General features: G+C 40.9%; 1 protein-coding gene and 1 long non-coding RNA gene across 13 annotated transcripts in view; one reads left to right on the top strand and one right to left on the bottom strand.

The window, feature by feature from the left end:
- The window catches only part of DNM3 (dynamin 3), a 354,287-nt gene that overhangs the window by 161,734 nt on the left and 174,214 nt on the right, over positions 1-18,339 (top strand). For 9 of the 11 annotated variants that reach the window (XM_036234646.1, XM_036234642.1, XM_036234648.1 and 6 more), the window contains one exon: positions 4,652-4,765. In XM_036234646.1, the coding sequence (XP_036090539.1) occupies positions 4,652-4,765 (114 nt within the window). The other 2 variants (XM_036234650.1, XM_036234652.1) reach the window with 2 other exon arrangements.
- On the bottom strand, positions 11,393-17,942 carry LOC118612853. 2 transcript variants are annotated; one of them, XR_004955168.1, is made up of 2 exons: positions 17,336-17,942; positions 11,393-17,215 (listed from the first exon to the last, which is right to left on the bottom strand). It is a non-coding gene; the product is annotated as an uncharacterized LOC118612853 (long non-coding RNA). The 2 variants fall into 2 exon arrangements; XR_004955169.1 differs by having other exon boundaries at positions 17,718-17,942.

Raw genomic sequence — 18,339 nt, 5'->3', positions numbered from 1 at the left:
TGCTTTTTCCAGAATATAATATAGTTGGAATCATACCATATATAGGCTTTTCAGATTGGCTTCTTTCACTTAGTTATATGCATTTAAGTTTCCTTCATGTCTTTTCATGGCTCGATAGCTCATTTCTTTTTAGCTCTGAATAATATTCCACCATCTGGATGTGCCACAGCTTATCCACTAACCTATTGAATGACATCTTGGTTGCTTCCGAGTTTTGGCAATTATGATAAAGCAGCTGCAGATGTGCATGTGTGTACCTAAGTTTTCAACACCTTCGTGTGAATACCAAGGATCGCCCTTGCTGGATCACACAGTATGAGTATGTTTAGCTTTGTAAGAAAGCACCAAACTGTCTTTCAAAGTAGTTGTACCATTTTGCCTTCCCACCAGCAATGACTGATCGTTCCTGTTGCTCCGCATTCTCACTAGCATTTGTCGTTGTCACTGTTCTGGATTTGGGACCTTCTGGTAGGTGCAGTGATGACTCGTGGTTGTTTTAATCTGCATTTCTCTGATGACATATGACGTGGAGCATCTTTTCAACTGCTGCTTTGCCATTCGTGTATCTTCTTTGGTGAGATGTCCGTTAAAGTCTCTGACCCATTCTGAAATCAGGTTGTTTGTTTCTTATTATTGCATTTTAGGACTTCTTTATATATTTCGGATAACATCCCTTTGTTAGATGTATGTTTTGCAGGTATTTTCTCCTAGTCTATGGCTTATCTTCCAATTCTCCTGATCTCGTCTTTCTCAGAGCAAAAGTTTTTAATTTTAATGAAACTATTACTTTCACGGATTGTGTCTTTGGTGTTGTATCTAAAAAGACATCACCGCACCCAAGGTCATCTAGATTTTCTCCTAGTTTATTTTCCAGGAGTTTGACAGTATCGTGTGTTGTCTGCCATTTTTTACTCATTCTAGCTATGTTCACTCTCTCATTCGAATACCGATTGTCCCAATGCTTCCTCAAGCCTTCTCTCCAACTTCTCCCACCCCCACTCTCCTGCAGGTGACTTAGTCTCTTACCAAGAATCCTGGCTAGATCAAAGATAACCGTCCTACACTTTCTGCCCCTAACCTTACCAAGGGCCCGCATCGCCCTCGCTCTTCCGGGCTCACAAGACGTGGCGGCTCCGAGCGCGTTCGAGGGCCACCCCTTCCTGCGCACGTCACCCAATCTGCGCCCGTCTTCTTTGTCCTTGTATTGTCCTTCCTCTATCACCAGCCCCGTACTCGCTACCAGTTATTTGCCCCCAAGTAATAAGTTTTTTAAATTCTTGCCATGAAAAGAAAAAATTCCCAAACTGAAAAGCAGCAGCAGCAGCAGCAGCAGCAGCAGCAGCAGCAGCAGCAGCAACAAAAGTCCCTCCTTTACCCTTCGTCTATGCTGGGTTTCTGGTTTTGACTGGTTTTCTGGAAGGAGCTCTTTTTAGTCATCGTCTCCATTTTTTACTTCTCGTTCACCGTTTAACCCTAGGGACGCGGACTGATTTCACTTCTGCACTAGACCTGGCATAGCTAAGGACATCGTGACGTCTGCTTGCACTTACGCGTCTCTTTCCGTGCTGAATTTGGCACACCCAGCCACACACTCCTTGACATTCACCTCGCCTTTGACTTCCATGACATTTTTGCTCTTATTTCTCTGACATTTCTTTTTCGACACTTTTCTGACCTTCTCCTAAAGGTTGGTATTTCCCTAAGAGTCTACCTTGAGCCTATTTCACTCCGATTTAATTGTTACCTAATATACGTGCACCGATCACTTCAAGCCTGAGATCCCCAGTCTTAACCTCTCCATTTTACTTCAGAGGTCAGGTAACTTTGCTGTCTAATTCCCGCAGGTACCTTAGATTCAACGTGATCTTGGCTGAACTCATCATCAACTCCCCTACTTTTAAAAAGTTTGCTCTCCTCCTCTATTCCTTCTGAGTTGGTAGCTCCAGGAGTTTCAGAATATTCTAGAACAGCGGAATGGCCAATATAAATATAATGCAAACCGCATATGTATTTTTAAATTTTCTGGTAGCCACATTAAAAAATAAAATGAAGTGGGTGAAACAAATATTAAGGATAGGTTTTATTAACCCAGTATATCCAAAATATTATCATTTCAACACGTGATTATCGACCTCAAACAAATAAACAGCCAGATAATTCTCCAGCAAAATGGGTTTATTTGGGAACAACCAAGAATTGCAATTTGGAACATGTGGTCTAATGGTGAACCAACCACTTGCAAGTCCAGAGAGCAAAGGAGAGACACCTTCTTTCATAGAGGAAGGAGATTTCAGAGGAGCCGTTGTAAACAAAGTGTCCATTGGAGGAGATTGGGAATTTGAAGTGTAGTGGCTTTTTATTGGCAGTTTTAATCAGTTTTCATTGGCCGAGTGGCTACCAAGAGAGAAGACCCTCCTTCTAGGTAGAGTAGTAGAGTAGAAAAACACCTTCCTATTGGAGATGGGAAGAACACCCATCTCTTTTTAGTTTGGGGTCAGTGCCGGTGAGTGGTCAGGCATAAGAGCTCCCCCTACAGGCCCTCCCAACTCCAATTTAAATGAAGTTACTTTTTATTAACCTTTTGCATGATACATTTTAAAACATTTAATGAGATATTTTACATTTTTTTGTACTAACTTTTCATAATCCAGTGTACATTTTACGCTTACTGCACATCTGAATTCGAACTGTTTACTAAGGCTCAACACCATGGGTGGCTGGTGGCGGCTGTAGAATGCAGTTCTAGAATCTTTACCTTCGTGACTTTCCCTCTCATCTGGTCTCAAGTCCTGCTGATTTTATTTCCTAGGCATTTCTTCAGTAGATTTATTTTCATCATTATCATGTTACAGCTTTATTTTATACCTTGATCATTTCTCACTTGTGTTATTGCAATAACTTATATAACCTAGCTTCTCTGTCACAGAGAGTATACAAAATCTACCAGAATGCAGGAAAATATAGTAGAACACCTACACATATGTATTTTTATCTAGAAAATAAGAAAACAGTTAAGTTTTATTAATATTCGTTCTACATATTGATGCCAGCACCCTCGCTCTGTATCACAGAGACGTTAATGATAAAGTTATAAATGTTTGTAAATGTCATAAATAAAAATACATTTCTCCTCCAGTAAAAATATTTAAAATATTATTTATTTCTTCTCCATGTTATACTTTCAAATTTCTCTGCGTATTTCAATATGATGTATACAACATACCTTTAAAATGAAATAATAAATATATTTTCATTGAACACTGTGGTTAATATGCTGTTTATAAGCCCTGATAAGGGGGGTAGCGATGCTAGTGTGAAATAACCTAATCGATTCCTTAGGAGAAATTAGATGAGATCATTTGCTCTAAGGACAATGAAGTTTTGATATTACGTATATATGCAGTGGTTTTCAAACTTCAGTATGAATAAGAATCACCTTAGGAACATATTAAAATGTAGATTCCTGGATTTCATATGGACAAATTTTGATTCATTTGGACTTGTAGGTGGCCCAAGAAGCTGCACTTTTAGAAGGTGTCCCCATGATTATGATATAGCTGGTAGAAGCCATAAGCCATGCTCTGAGAAGTACTGTTTTCTTCTTCCTGACGTAGAGGGTTAGAAGAAGAAGTAATTTTGAATAGTGGAGAGAGAACCGCTTTAGTCTGGGCCTCAACGGGCTTCTATATAGGGGTCTGCGGAATGTGAACAGAGCAGTAAAAAAGGAAAATGGGCACCTAGGAGATGGTAAGACAGGGACTGGAGAGAGGCCGGGAAGATCGGTGGTGATAACCTTGACTTATTTCACAATTTTCCTTAAGATCGACTTTTCTTTTTTAATTAGAAAACTTTATAGCAATATAAATATAAAATTAGATTGTTAGGGTATTTTCATTTTCCTTTAGGAACTGACATCATTAGTCATTCAATAATTCAGTAATTTTAAAAATATTTCAAGCTCTCTGGGATATTGAACAATTTAGGTATAAGATGTGTTTTTACATTTAAAACAATATCATACAGTTCCACATAGTATTTGATTTCTGATTCCATGACCACAAAATTCTCTAGCACAGAGAAAATGGTAAACTATACCGTGTGGAAAACAAAGCCTCACTTTACAACAACTGTGAGAGAACATAAACTTTTACTTAAATGCTGTTTATAAACAATTTCTATCAAATCAGTAATCTGAGTTGTAAATGTTTTAAAATATCGATGCCATCGGAAGACTTTTTCGAAGATGCTACATATTTTTCAGTATGGCAGGTAACAACCAGAAGCAGATGGATAAAGCTAGGCCGTTAAAAACCTCCCGACTTTCGATCGTAGCTTATCGTTTCAGCTTTCTCCCGCGAACAGGCCTGGCACAAGCCTTATCAGCCTCACCTCATTCCCCTCCCAGGGCTTCTGCTTCTGCTGGCTGCACGAGACCGCCATTTTGATTTTGTTCATTTGAAGAGAGAGGCTTCCCTCCGGTTATCTGTACATTTGGAAGATAAATGATCTTAAATGGCTTACGGAGGGTGAGCTCTGGGGGAGCGATGCCGTTCTTACTGTGATCTGTTTTTAACTTCACTTAGTGCAAAACAGGCGGTCTCCGTTGGCCCACGTTGAACTAAGCGTCTCTGCGGACTGTGCTCTCTCGTAGGTGATCCGCAAGGGGTGGCTGACCATCAGCAACATCGGCATCATGAAAGGAGGCTCCAAGGGATACTGGTTCGTCCTCACTGCGGAGAGCTTGTCCTGGTATAAGGACGACGAGGTAAGCCACGGAGAGCGACAGCTTTCTCCTTTCGAGTGAGTGATGCTGTGACATTCAGCTCCGAAGTGGTTCTCTTTCGGTGCAACTTAGCTTGGGACGGCATGTGAAGAATTGCTTGTTCTTTTCTCATCGGTTTTTAATTTTACAATATTCCCTTCGAATTTCTTTTACTTCTCCGCTATAGTCACATGCTTGTTTACTTGAAGAAATGGAGTCGAAACTTCTTTCTTTGTAAGAATGGCAAAGGTATTGGTACAGTGAAATCACTTTTCATTATGTAACATGTTGAAGAGATTCAAGGCAATAGAGCATCATGAGAAGACTTTTGCAACTATCCAAATCGCTCATATTCAAATGATTCTCAGATAATTATTTATATGACTATCGTTCTTTGAGGATGTGGTATCTATATAAAAGCATGAATTAAAATAACTGTAGTGATTTGGTTTATGTTAGATGTTAATAATTTTGGTCCTATGACATCATTTAAATCTGATAGCTGTAAAAGTACAAACAATATTTATCGGTCTTGCAGAGGCATTAAAGTGGTATAAAGTGGTACAGTGTTACTGATGAATTTGGAACGGCATGGATGGAAATGAAACTGTTTTGGAAATTTTAATAACTCCGGTCCGACCTGAGAAGTTTCGGTGCTTATAATGCACATGCAAACATTAGATAAAAATACTAGTTCGCGGTAGCAAAACTGTTTACGGGTGAGATTGTCTCGCGTTTTCTGGCTCTGAGGAGCGTGATTCGAGCTCTCATTCGAGCAAAGGCGACGCAGTCAATATCAGTAAGTCATTACAGGCTCAGCCGTTTATTCGGCGATAGCTCCGTGTCGCCCTGCCTTGTCCCGGGCTCTGCCATTGCTTCCTTGTGTAATTAGACCGCTGTGTTTTCATTGCAGTCGAATTGGCTGTTGAATAAATAGCCTGTTGTGTCATATGGATAGACATGGTTTTGTTTAACTCGTGACGGGTTTGTAATAAATATAAATGACTCTCGAAATATATTTGTGATTGAAGAAAAATGGCTCAAACGGTTTTCCAGGGTGACATCGATTGAACAAAGGACCCTCCAGACCATATGGTAGATGTGATGAACAGGCCGAGGTACTGGGGTATGTGGGTTTGCTGTCATTAACTGCCAGGGTTGGGACAAGCCGGTCTTCTCTGAGCCCCAGTCTTTTCACTCATCGAATGGGGACCATTGCCAACCGCTCACCTCTAAGGGATTTCGTAGGACTCTGAGAACGCATGCATTAACAAGTGCTTTCATAAACTTTTAGGTATCACGTTTATGTATTTATTTTTGCAATTGTAAGTAACACTACTTACCACTGCGATGCCATTCCTGGACTCACGTCTTCTAATTTTCGATTCTTTTTGTCATTTCACATGGCGACATAGGCCGTATGGGATCTGGGGTTTTTCATAGAGGATGGTAAGGCTCAGACACTGAGAGGAAAGTCAGACCTCATTCCTTCAGCGAGGCTTCCTGTTACACCTCGCCTCCAGCATGTAGGCATTGGCCAAAGTTACAGAGGATGGTACCAACCTGTGCGAGCTCCTGTCCAGGCCGGAGAGGCAGTAGCACGATTGTCCTGTGTAATAATCGTAAGCTACAGTTGGCGTGACCGTAACAGTAAATCCCTGGCATTTTCCCTCCTTATTCTGAACTGATCTACCCACACTCTCCTTGAATTTTAGAAGAATTTGTAACTATCCTCAAGCATCTGTGGATTGCACCTTTTGAACCATCACTGTGTGTTAAGAGAATATCGTTTGTAACGTTGCTGATAGATGAGCTTCACAGGTAGTGCCGTTTGCTCCATTATCTGCGGAGTCTTTGTGCTGCAGCGTGGTCGTGGCAGGCGCGGTTAATCGCTGCCCGGCGCCATGTTCTCCCCTCACACTGCTCTGACGATGGGCTTTCTGCAGCGCAGAAAGCACTAGACTGTCCTTTACAGGGTTGGACAGTCTATAGCTAATCGCCACGTCGGTTTCCTGGACGTCCTTCTGCATCACGCTGTGGTGCCCCAGACGCCGAAACTTCTTGCACAAGTTGCCCTGGGTTCTTCCTCCACAGGGCCCTTTGCTGGTATGTGGACCCCAAGTCCAGGAGGAGCTGTCGTGGGGGTGAGGACAGGCATGGACATGTAGGCTCGTGTGTCCACACCTGTCCTCTTGGGTCTGGAATGGACGATGCTCATCTTTGATCGCTATCCCAACAATGGCATGGGATATTTGTAGTACTGATCTTTACTAAGGATTTCGGGAAGCAATACAGCAATTCAAATGACCTCAAATAGAATATTAGCTAGCCCTCTGCAGTGTTTCTCACCAGTGGACACTCCGTTTGATGTGTCACTGGCAGCTCCAAGCCTCGTGCTGACCCGGCCCATCTGTCCCCTCCATGCTGGTTACTCCAAATTCAAGGTGCTTTTTACTCTGTTGTACACCCGCCCAGTTCTTCCCAGCAGCAGCCCGGCCTTCTCTACGAGCTCACCTTTGCAAATCCAAACCAGTCAAAGTGCTCAACCGAACCAAATATGCTTCCGACTAGCAAGACGCTCCCTAATTCTGCAGCGACTGTGGCTCTAAATGGCATTTCTGCTATTCATGCCACCTGCTTCAAGTCCTCGAGGTCAGCTTTCAATCCGAACGGTAATCTTGATGACCGACGCCCTCGTAGTGGTTCACGTTTATTGCGTGTTTATAGTTTTGTTGCGCTAAGTCAGTGCTTGACTTATATTCTCCATTTTAGAGGTGAAGATTGAGACTCAAAGAGAACGAGTAACTTAGCCGGCAGCGCACTGTCAGTGCTGTGCTCTTAATCCCTTGCACCTTTCCCAACAAATATTTTCTGAGCACCCGTTACATTACCACTCACCTGGGCACTAAGGACAAAATGATTAGCAAGGAATTATGGTACCTGAAGGGTATCTCCCGAGAAGGAAAATCTCTCAGGTGCAGATTACAAACCATGAAGAAGACGAGTCCAGGGATGGGTTTGTCTGGGATGGGGACCACAGCCTGGGGGACCTTAAACTGTGTGGTCAGAGAAGGCTGGTGTTAACACCTTGAGGCAAGATTACGCCTGATGATTTTAGGAATTGGAATGAAGGCCAAGCGGCCTGGAACAAAGAGAGAAAAGAACTCTATAAGGATTCAGGAATTTGATCCTAAGAATGATGAGAAGCCTTTGAACTTTTTAAGCAGGAGAGTCCATGGTAAGATTTGAATTTTTCCAGGTCCTTTTGGTTATCTTGCAGAGAATGGGTTGGAGGAGGACAAAACTCGATCTGGGAGTTGTTAGGAAGCTATTGCTGTGGCCTCTATAAGATATCACGGCAGCGTGGGCTACAGTTGGCTGATGGAAACTGATAGAAATGGGTGGATTTTAGAGATTTTTTTCAGAAGGTGAAATCGATGTGATAGCTCATCACAAAAATTGGTTGAGAGTTTAAGTCCCTGCTGACCTGTAAGCCTCTTCAGGCCAGGAGCCATTGCCTTGTCCACTGTTCTACCAGCAGGGGACATGGCACGGATAGATGGCACTAAGTGAGTATCAGTGGAGAACGTGCGACCGAGCAGATAAGCGCAGCATAATAAATCATCGTGTCCTGGCACCTCAGGTGCTTCAATGAAACTATTAAATTCCAGGGTAAAGTTCCCATTGGAGGCAGATTGTCTGAAAATTCTTAATTTTCGTCATTAAAGATTAATGGACGTTTTCTTCTCCTCTGACTTTATAACTTCCTGGATTGAAGATGACTTAAGTGGAAAATAAATTTCCCAATGTGATTTTTATACATTATAAATATATTTTGCAGAGCTTTGGGGAGGGATTTAGAAAAGGGTAAGATATGAGAATAAAGTAGAAACTATCACATCAAAAGCATTTAGGGTTCAGGTAGTTGGACATTAATACTTTAAGATCAGATTTGGAAAAAAAGGGATGGGTTTTTTTTAAAAAAAAGTATCTAAAATATGAACTTTGGAAGAATAGGATATTCTTCAAGGAGAAGAGAGCCTTGTTGTTGTTTTTTGTTTGTTTTAAATATCAATGAGAAATGTGTAAATGGTCATTAAAGATCTCTGAAGAAAGGGGAATTCTAGTTTATGTGTGATAATAGCACATAGCCAGTACTTATTCTTTCTATAGTCCAACATGAAGATTAAAACCATAATGGAATACTATTTTCATAGGCAAGTAGGATAATTCCACAGAAGTGTTTCCAGTGGAAATGTACTAACCTTACACTGTTGATGAAAATCCAGAGTCTGCATTGAAATAAGGACATTCTTTGGACTCTTAAAACATCACAGGCCTCATTTTTGTGGGTTGAAGTGGTTGCACCGCTTGATAAGGAGATTATATAATTCCCTTATAGGGATGTTTACTTAGTATTGTTTTTATTATGTAGCTGTAGCAGATGACAAATGCAAGTTTGGTTATAGGAAACAAAATGACAGCTATATCCCTGCCTGGCCACAGATTCGAGGCCAAGAAGTTATAGAAATCTTGATCCTGTTCCATTTTCTCTTATATGTTCAAAATTCTGCCTGTTTCCAGCCAGGTTCGCCTCTTCCCTGGGATGAGGTCAGTTTAACCCCGTGAGCACTGTTTGAATGCACTCCTCACGGAGTCGTTTTAGTTAGCCAAAATTTAGATTCCGACAAATATTGAACTTAAAATGTTCAATATTTTCATGTTACTCGAAATTTTCACATACATATGCTGCTTTATGTTATGCTTTTAAATGTAGGATTGTTTCATCACAAACATTTCCACATCATGGCATTATCCAAAGATTTGTAATTTTGAAAAATATATAGTATTATTCAATGAGCCATATGGCAAATGCTATTTCAACTTTGTTTAAAATACTTAGAGACCCAGACCCCCTCCCCTATATATATTTTTTGTCCTACTCAAAATTTATACTGGAAGATCAAGAATACACTTTATATGACCCCTGGAAGAGAAACATTTTCAAATATACATTTAATGAATTTAAATATAAATAACATTTTTTATCAAACATTTCTTTGAGAACCAAGCAAAAAAAAATGTAAAACCAGACTGTTAACTTCCCGCTTTGAGGGGAGATGATTTGAAATGTTGCCCTGAGTGGCTCACTTGAGGATGATTCCGCTGGCCTCCTGTCCCTTTGGAGGGTGATGGGATGGGACAGTCCCCTGTAGGTCCCGACCCTGCTCCATGTCGTGGGAGTAGAATGAGCCATAAGTGGACCCTCGTTGGTGCTGTTTGCTGTGAGTTATGTAAAGCATTTAAAATTGGGCGGCGCCACGTAAATATTCTGTGAGACATTTTTATATTGTCTTCCCATTTATATTTTACATTTCGCGAACTATTGATTGATACTTTATTTTCTACTCCCGGGATCTTTCTTTAAGGTAAAAACCTTCTTTGCCCAATGTGTTTTGCAGAAGCGTATTTTGGCAGATGGCGTATTTGCTTAGGCCAGATTGTTAAATATAAGAATTTAGCCTTAACCATATATTTATAGTTTCGCCCAATTGCTTAAAAAAAAAAAAAAAAAAAGACACTATAGTGTCAGGTTTGATAAAATATCACAAAATCGTAGAAATTTTGAACCTTCTGGGGTTTTTAGCTTTAAGACTAAATCTTTTGTTTTAAAAATGAAATATCTGAATAAAAAGTTTGTTTTAGTCCAAAATATATACTTAAAATGTTGAATTAAATTTAAAAAAAAAAATGGGTTTAGTCTCTTGCTACGTTTTTCAAAGCTTGACCAGAATCTTCCTAAGGAAGAGGAAAGCTAATTTTAAATACCGAAGTTAAAACATTTTAGCAAACCAAATCAAAGTGGACGCATTTCTAATTTTGCCCATCTCTCCACGTTTTACCCGTCGGTGTTGGAAGTATTCATATGCAGCAGCCCCGATCATTTCTCTCTATTCAGCTCCCACTGTCTCAAGTGAAGTTTTGACATTTTTCCCAAAGATATGGCCAAATATACGTTGCATTTCCATCCACCCCATTCCTTGCTCCTTTTGACAATAATTGAATCTCCCGGACATCTCAAGAGCTTGGAAGTTTGCAGTGAATGGGGCCCTTTATTCCAAGCGACGCCCTGGCCCCACAAACGCCACGCTTAGAACCGTGGCGTGGGCTCCTTCCTAGCTAAACAGCCGTAATAAACCCATGTGTCTCGTGACACTTGGAGATAGCGAAGCTGCAATGTCAGCTTCTCCACATCCAAAGAGGAGAAGCAACTGTTATAACACATTTGAAAATTTCATTGGAAACAACTAGCTGTGTCCCCAGGTTCTACCCAGACCCGCGCTGGCAGCGTCTAACTCGAAACACGTGATTCTGAGGCACGTTATCCCTCTCCCCTCTTACCCTGGTTTCCCTCCCCCCCCCACCCCCCTTAAAAAGTCATGATATAGAAAACTAAACCTAGTTTTCAGAGTAGAGCTATTAGAATCTTGTGTTCTTCGGCGAGCCTCAGGCTGGGTGACACCGTTCTGTTATGACTGGTGATGGATGCTGCGAAGCCGTGTACAGTGGATGTCAAGGGCAGTAACTTACTGACAACAATGAGGAAAAGAGAACTATAGAAAGCACAGGAACATTTTCAGAAATGGGTTTTATTATATTTCATAGGCACCACTCACTTAACTTTGGGTGGGTTTCAATATTCGAATCAAAATAGAATCATCATAATACATACGAGTTAAGTATTAAAGCAACAGCTCGAAGCCCCAGGCCCCCGGCCCCTCACTGTGGCTGTAGCTCTTGGTGTAGGTGCTACGGTGTGAGGGCTGCTTTCTTTCAATGGCTGGTTGTCATTCAGGCTGGGTTGTCGTGTGACTGCCTGTCTGTGCCTGCTGTACAGGTGAGCGGATGTTCTGCACAGCAAGTGTAGACAGGCAGACACATGACAACTCCGTCCAGCCAGGCCCTTGTTCCTTCAGGTGTCCTTTGCTCATGGGCAGATACACTCAGTCTGCTTTCCAGATTTGGTGAATTTGGAGGGTCAGGGGAAAGGGAGAAAAACACACAATAGAATTAAACATTAAAACATTATGGAGCTAACAACAAGTTAGACTTTTGACTTTATTCAGAAAGCACACTTATACACGTGTTCCAAATGTGCTAACACGGATAAGTGACACGACAGAAAACTCACATTGAGATTTTAAGGATAAAACAAAACAAAACAAAAAAGCATTATGCACAAGGTTTATTCTTAAATCCACTTCGTATTATTACTGGCCCACATGCACCGCAGTCAGAGTTCAGAGTAATTGAACCAGATGTTTTTCGTCTTCACAAAAACTCTGCATATTTTAATACCGAAGTTAAACACTATGTTTCTTAAAGTAGATAAGAACCATAACCTTGCTCATGAAAAAGAAACTTATCATTTACATGCAAACGGCAGCCATTTTCAAAATAATTAATGAGCCTGATGGATTTGGCAATTCAACCACCGACCTTGGTACCTGATGCTTTGATAGTGGGATTTTACAAGGGGACGCATTTTTACCACTACTTTATTACACAACAGGAACGTATTTAAATTTCTCGTATCCTTTTTAATGCAAAGTTTTTAAGTATGGATGTGAAAACCAAATAAAAAGCATTCGTGAGCTTAAGTTCTCTTAATTAACTACAGCACTGTGCCATGAATCAGAAGGGTATAAACTGAAAAGCTGTTCCCCGCAGCGATACTCAGAACGTGTTATGGACGTTGTTAGTGCAATACAGTTACAAAATAGTACCTTGAACACAAAAAAGAAAACTTCATTTCACATCCCAAAAGTAAAACCAGACCCTTTGGAAATTCTCCTAATAGTTCAAATGAGACGAGTAATGGTGTTAAATATACAGATAGAAGATTTAATTCTGGTAAGTTGAGGATAATTCTACTGGCTATTTTAACATAAATGATCAATTCACATCCATAGAGGTATTTAACAAATTCCCCTGCCCTTTCAAAAACAAAATATCCAGACAGTCAAAATTTCAGTAAGTAGGATTTCTGAAAAAAACAAACCAAACCAAACCAAACCAAACCAAACCTCATTGCCCAAGGAGTGTGTAATTAGGAATTTTCTCAAAGAATTTTAAAGAAAACAAATAGTTTATTTCCCTTTAATTGTAAAATTCTGACAAAATAGTAAAGAGGAACTTTATGGAGAGCAAAACAGTTTTTAGAGACTGTGAAAAAATGAGTTTTCTACACATCTCAACTTTTATGCAGTGATTAGATATGGTACAGCTTTAAGAAAGAGTTGATAAATGCAAGTTTTCATTTATTTATTTAATTTCGAGAAAATAAATGTCTGATTCTGTTTCTGATCATCACTTCTAAGTACAGGACTTTTTTCTTTTTTTAACAGAATCAGCGACATCAGTAAACTTGGCTGCTATTTAAATAACACAAGGTCAGAATATGCAAATACCTTAAGCGACTGTTTTGTTATTGTTGCTGCATTCAGTGCAACAAAGTATTTATAGAGTGATTCACTTACAAAGAGGATATTGGTGCAAATTAAAAATTACTGTAATTCTGTATAGCTTTCCCTCTCTCTCCCATAAATAATTTGATCCAGTTAACTCTGCTCAATTAAAGGAATGATGCATGCAACCTGAAAAAATAGAAAGAAATAGTTGTGAGTTCACATGTTATCCTTTAATATGAAACAATTCTATTAAACCAAGGTAACCAAAAATATCTGAGCCTGAAAAGCCATATTTGTGTTTTTCGGGGTGTGGGGAGGGGAGAGTCTTGCTGAAAAATGCTTACTCTACTCATGAGACTCTTGGTCAAGTTATGTTTCTAATAGGTTTTTAAAACACAATTATAGTAAGTATGTGGAATATGTAAACTTTGTAGTTGTGCTGAACCTGCCCTTACGCTTGTTAAAAAGAGGAAAGGCTGAAAAAAAAGTTAAGACTGTTTTTCTGCCCCCCAAACTCGAGTGATATTAATTTGTTATCCTTTAAAATACTAGTTAAAATATAAAAGAACTATTTACATTATTATCCTATAGTGTAGTTTTTAAATAGGTTATAACACCTTTTTTTCTTTTTTGTCTTTTATTGATTTTAAGAAAAAAAAAACTATGTTTAAAGTCTTCTATAGCAAAGTTAAACCAAAGCAACTCCAGGAAACTGGCACTTATAATTCAGGAAATTCAAAAGGAAGAATTAATTATTTTCCTTATTTTTACTTCATTATTTCTATTTATTAGAACTGATAAAAATACTTCAAATTCTTCAAAAATGAGTAAATGCTTTTATCTACATAATTTGCAGCACACCAAGGTAAAAAGATCGAAGAAACTAAGAAAAGTTGCAGCCTTTCCTCCAGAATTTCCTGTCTCCTAAAGGCTGACCTTCTAGATATTTTAAGCTGGGATTTCTGAGTGATGGTCTTTTAGTCATTATCTGGATGTTATTGTCCTGGGTGGGACATGCCCTTTAGAGAAGAGGAAAATGGTTGTTTTTAAAGAGCAGATCTCTGGTAGAATTGAAAGCTTTGGCTTCTCTTTGCTAAGGGCGATGCTGGTGGATGAGTGAACTTTTTACACTACCAAGTTGCATTTTCCTATCGCAGCTTTACGACTTCAACCAAAAAAAAAAAAAAAAAGGTCGGGGGTGGGGGAGCGAATTCTATCGTTAGGAGTTTTATGCCTAAACTCTTTCCCACAGAGTGAAAACCTTGGGTGGTCTGTAGGCGAGAGGTGGAGTAGATGATATATTTTGCTCTTTTAAAAACATAAACACATCATCTGGGCCGAAAGCTCGAATGCCAAGCAGGAAGGACATTAAACCTATTGCCTAATTGCAAGAAAGTGATCAGTGTGAAATTTTATTCCATTGTAAACAAACTTTCTTGGATTTTGAGATCTATGGCTCTTAAAAAAAGGGGGGGAGGGTTGAAAATGTAAGTAAATTGTTTTTTATAGGCTCCTCCCCCAATTAAGAAATGATAATGTTGATGCTGAGGCCCTGAATTGCCTTTCTCTTAACCCAGCACCTCGTCTCACTTATCAATCATCCTCGCGCAGAAACGAAGAATAACTGCTTAACTTCTATGAAGTACAGTTCCTGACGACGTACAACGTCGAATTTTAATACTTACACTTAACCATCACAGGCACGGGTGGTTTTGTTGAAGATGATCACAGTTGGTTAGTTTCCTCTGGAATAGATGCCATGATCCCTAAAATATTTGTATGTCTTCTTACGAAGTAGTATCAAAATAAAGTTTAACATTATTCTGATTGCCCTGGAAACAGATGTGTTGTTTTCCAGGACGTGTGCAGACACGTTGGCGTGTGCACAGTGCACACGCTGCCATCCTGCCTTCAGTCAGCAGGGTTTTTTACTTTTGACCTTTAATTTAGCTCATGCAATTTAAAAATAGGACTGTTCCTTTTCATCTGTTAAAAGTTTGCATCAAAAACGGGCTGTCAGGGCTCCACTGAGCACGTGCAGGGCTCCTCGGCTAACCCTTTACACATTAATTCTGAGGGTTCTACTCCTGTACTTACGCCAAGGACACCTTCGGGTCCCCGCGCCTCCAGACTAAAAGGCATCCTGAGGGAGAATTAGGCGAGGGACTGGTGGAGGTTAGTTTCTTTGAAACAAAAAGGCCTTTTAATATAAAGACATTTAAATTAAATGCACATGAAATGAAAGCAGGTTATAAAATTTAATTATTTCTGCACAGTAAAAAAAAAAAAAACGGAATAAAACAAAATCTGAGAAATCTTAAACATTGCCAGAGTACCTTATAGCTATCTTTCTTCTTTAGCAACTGTATAAATTAGTCAAAATACATTTCTTGAAAAATTAAGCTCTTGTAAGTTACCTAATAGTTTCTTTTTTTAGTTGTCTTATGTAAAAGAAACTACATGGATTTTTAAAATCTCAAACTCGTCCTATTAAAAGCAATTAATATGGAAGCCTCCAAGTCAAAATAGAAAAAAAATTGTATCATCTAAGTGGAGAAGATAGTTAAATTTCTCCTTTTAAAAAATATTTTAACTGAAAACCACAAACTGAAAACTTATATGTTTATACCAGTTTTAGGATAAGCAAAATGGCTATTTTTAAAATCAATCATTTGACAAAAGATAACTTGGGGAACCTTTTCTAATGAAATGTTTTACAAAAGAGAGCTTGTGATAATTTTCGAATTGTTGCAAAATATGTAATTTAGAAAAGGATTCGTTCAGGAAGCATTCTAACTAAAGAATTTAAAAGGACAAAAGAGATTATATTCATTTTTTGCAAAAGTCTATAAACCGACATTTTCATTGTATAGAATTATTTGGGGGTAGATGTAAATGGAGGGTTGAGGGAATTAGGGGTGAGGCAGTAACATTTTTCCAGAACTTTCTTGAAGGGACCCACCTCTGAAGTTTAGCATGGATCATATTGCAATCCAGACTTTCTCCATTATTCTCTCTATTGGGATTTCATTCAGCTTGAGGCTTTTCTTCCCTCCCACCTCCCCCACTCCCCTCCTTCACCTCCAGGACAGCTGGAAACTGACCAAGGAAAACTTTGCCTTCGTTTACAAATTCCTTTTTTATCAGCGGGTTTCTAGACAAAGTGCCTTATCATTTTAAATGCTCAGAGATATAGAAGCATTGTAAAACACTGGCGGGAGGCCCCAGCTGACCAGGGATTATCAACCGTTCCTGGATTTAGAAAAAAAAAAAACGCAGAGGTATATATTGGGGTATCTGAAGACAGAGGCTTCTGTTCCCCGGTTTATTGGGTTGCTGACTCAGTAGTTCTGAGTTGGCACTCTTCTCGGGGCAAGTCCCAGCTACACTGTCTAGTGGGCAGCAACTTGGCAGCTGCTTCTTTTATTGTTAGATACGATTATTCCTGCTATTTACATTTCAGAAGCAAAATTTCAGACAAGCACTATCCATGCGGCGTGATAAAAATAGCAAGCAAGTATTCTTTACTTTGGGGCAAAATGGATTCAATCCTGGGATGTGAGAATTAGGCTACAGCCCTTGTTCAAAGGCGGTTTTAGGTCCCTGGCTTTTTACGTTCAAGGGTGAACTAGACTCCTTAAACTATTCTTAGGTGTTTGGAGTCTTTCTATTTCATTTGGCAGTGGGAAAACCTTTCAACTTAAGCAGGGGGTGGGGGAGACTTAGGAGTCTTCGGAAATCAAGCGACAGACAGCAAGTAGGTCGCCGCGGCCCACGCCCTCGCTCGCCGAGGGCCACGCACGTCGCCCTCTGCCACCCGGGTACCTCCGTGTCCCTCGCGCGTGAACGCAGACCGCCGGCTCCCGCCGCGGCGCCCCTGGGCCCCGGAGGCCGGCCAGAGGGCCTCACCCGCGGGTCTTCCCAGCAGCAGTCCGTTCTCCGCCGTGTCCCCGAGGGCTCCTGGGTCCCTAGTGTGCAAAACCTGTGAAGAAAAACACCGGGCGTGAGATTCGCGAGAGGAGCCGACAAGCGTCCTGTCCCTGGGAAACAGCCACCTCGGTCCCCGCCGTCCAGGGCGTCGCTGTGCCTTGCCCAGTCTAACCAATGTGCAGACTACTGTACAACGGCATTGTCCTGAACAGGTAGTCTGAACACTGGGGCGACGGGGCAGGATCTCCAGAAGCTTCCATCTGCGTGCTTAACGTCCTCTCCCGGTCCCTGGGAAAAGTCGCGGTCGGCCTTCCCCCCTGAATCCTGCTGCCGCGACTGAGCCACACTCAAGGGCTTTTCAGTCTTGACGTGGCACATTTGCTGCAGACGGGGAACTGGCAATGAATTTAGGACCAGGAAAAGGGGGAGGGCTGGGCTGGAGAGTCCATATATGGGATGATGTCACCCTGGGGAGGTTCGGGTATGCGCCCTGCCGCTGGAGACACCGCTCGGATCGCCTGCCCTCAGACACGGGTCTGCGCGTAAAATGGTACCAGATGTTTCAGTGTAATGCTAAGCAGTCATTTCATCTTCAGGCCAGATTTTTTTCCTCAAGCGGGCAGGAAGTGGGCCCCAGTATGGAAAAGCTGTAAAAAAAGAGTCGAGATGTACAGTTCGGCCGCGGCCAACTGAAAGCGAGTTAGTGTGGAAGGACAAATCTGCTGTCTGATCCAGGCCAGAGGAGGAATTTGGAGATAGGGGGCAGATAAGAAAGTAAACAGAAAGTCCAACGCTGGAAGTCAGGGCTCGTTTGGAGGCCTTTTCCTGCGGTACTTTATTTTCTGGTATTTCACTCGTCAAAAGGGGCAGATAAGTTCATTTTTTTTCCTCTCTCTCCTTTCCTCCTCCTCCCCCCCCCTCCCCGTCCCCCTCCTCCTCCTCGTCTGTTGTATCTGTCAGCGGCTCGCAGGCTGCTCTAGACTTGGACAGTAATTATAGCAACTTCCTGAAAGTAAAGCCCCATGAAAAGTCTGGAGAAATGTTCTTTGTCATGGCCTCTACAGGAGTAATTAGTTCCACATGTGGCCTTCCTCGTTCCCCTCAGCGCTTCTGGCCGGCTCTCCAGTGCCTGCTACAGCTCGACCTAAAGAAATGTGAACGTTTGGATTTCAAGCC

The sequence above is a fragment of the Rousettus aegyptiacus genome, unplaced genomic scaffold, assembly GCF_014176215.1.
Source record: "Rousettus aegyptiacus isolate mRouAeg1 unplaced genomic scaffold, mRouAeg1.p scaffold_m13_p_17, whole genome shotgun sequence".
NCBI lineage: Eukaryota > Metazoa > Chordata > Mammalia > Chiroptera > Pteropodidae > Rousettus > Rousettus aegyptiacus.
Note: the sequence above shows the minus strand (reverse complement) of the source record. Positions and strands in the feature narration are given on the sequence as shown.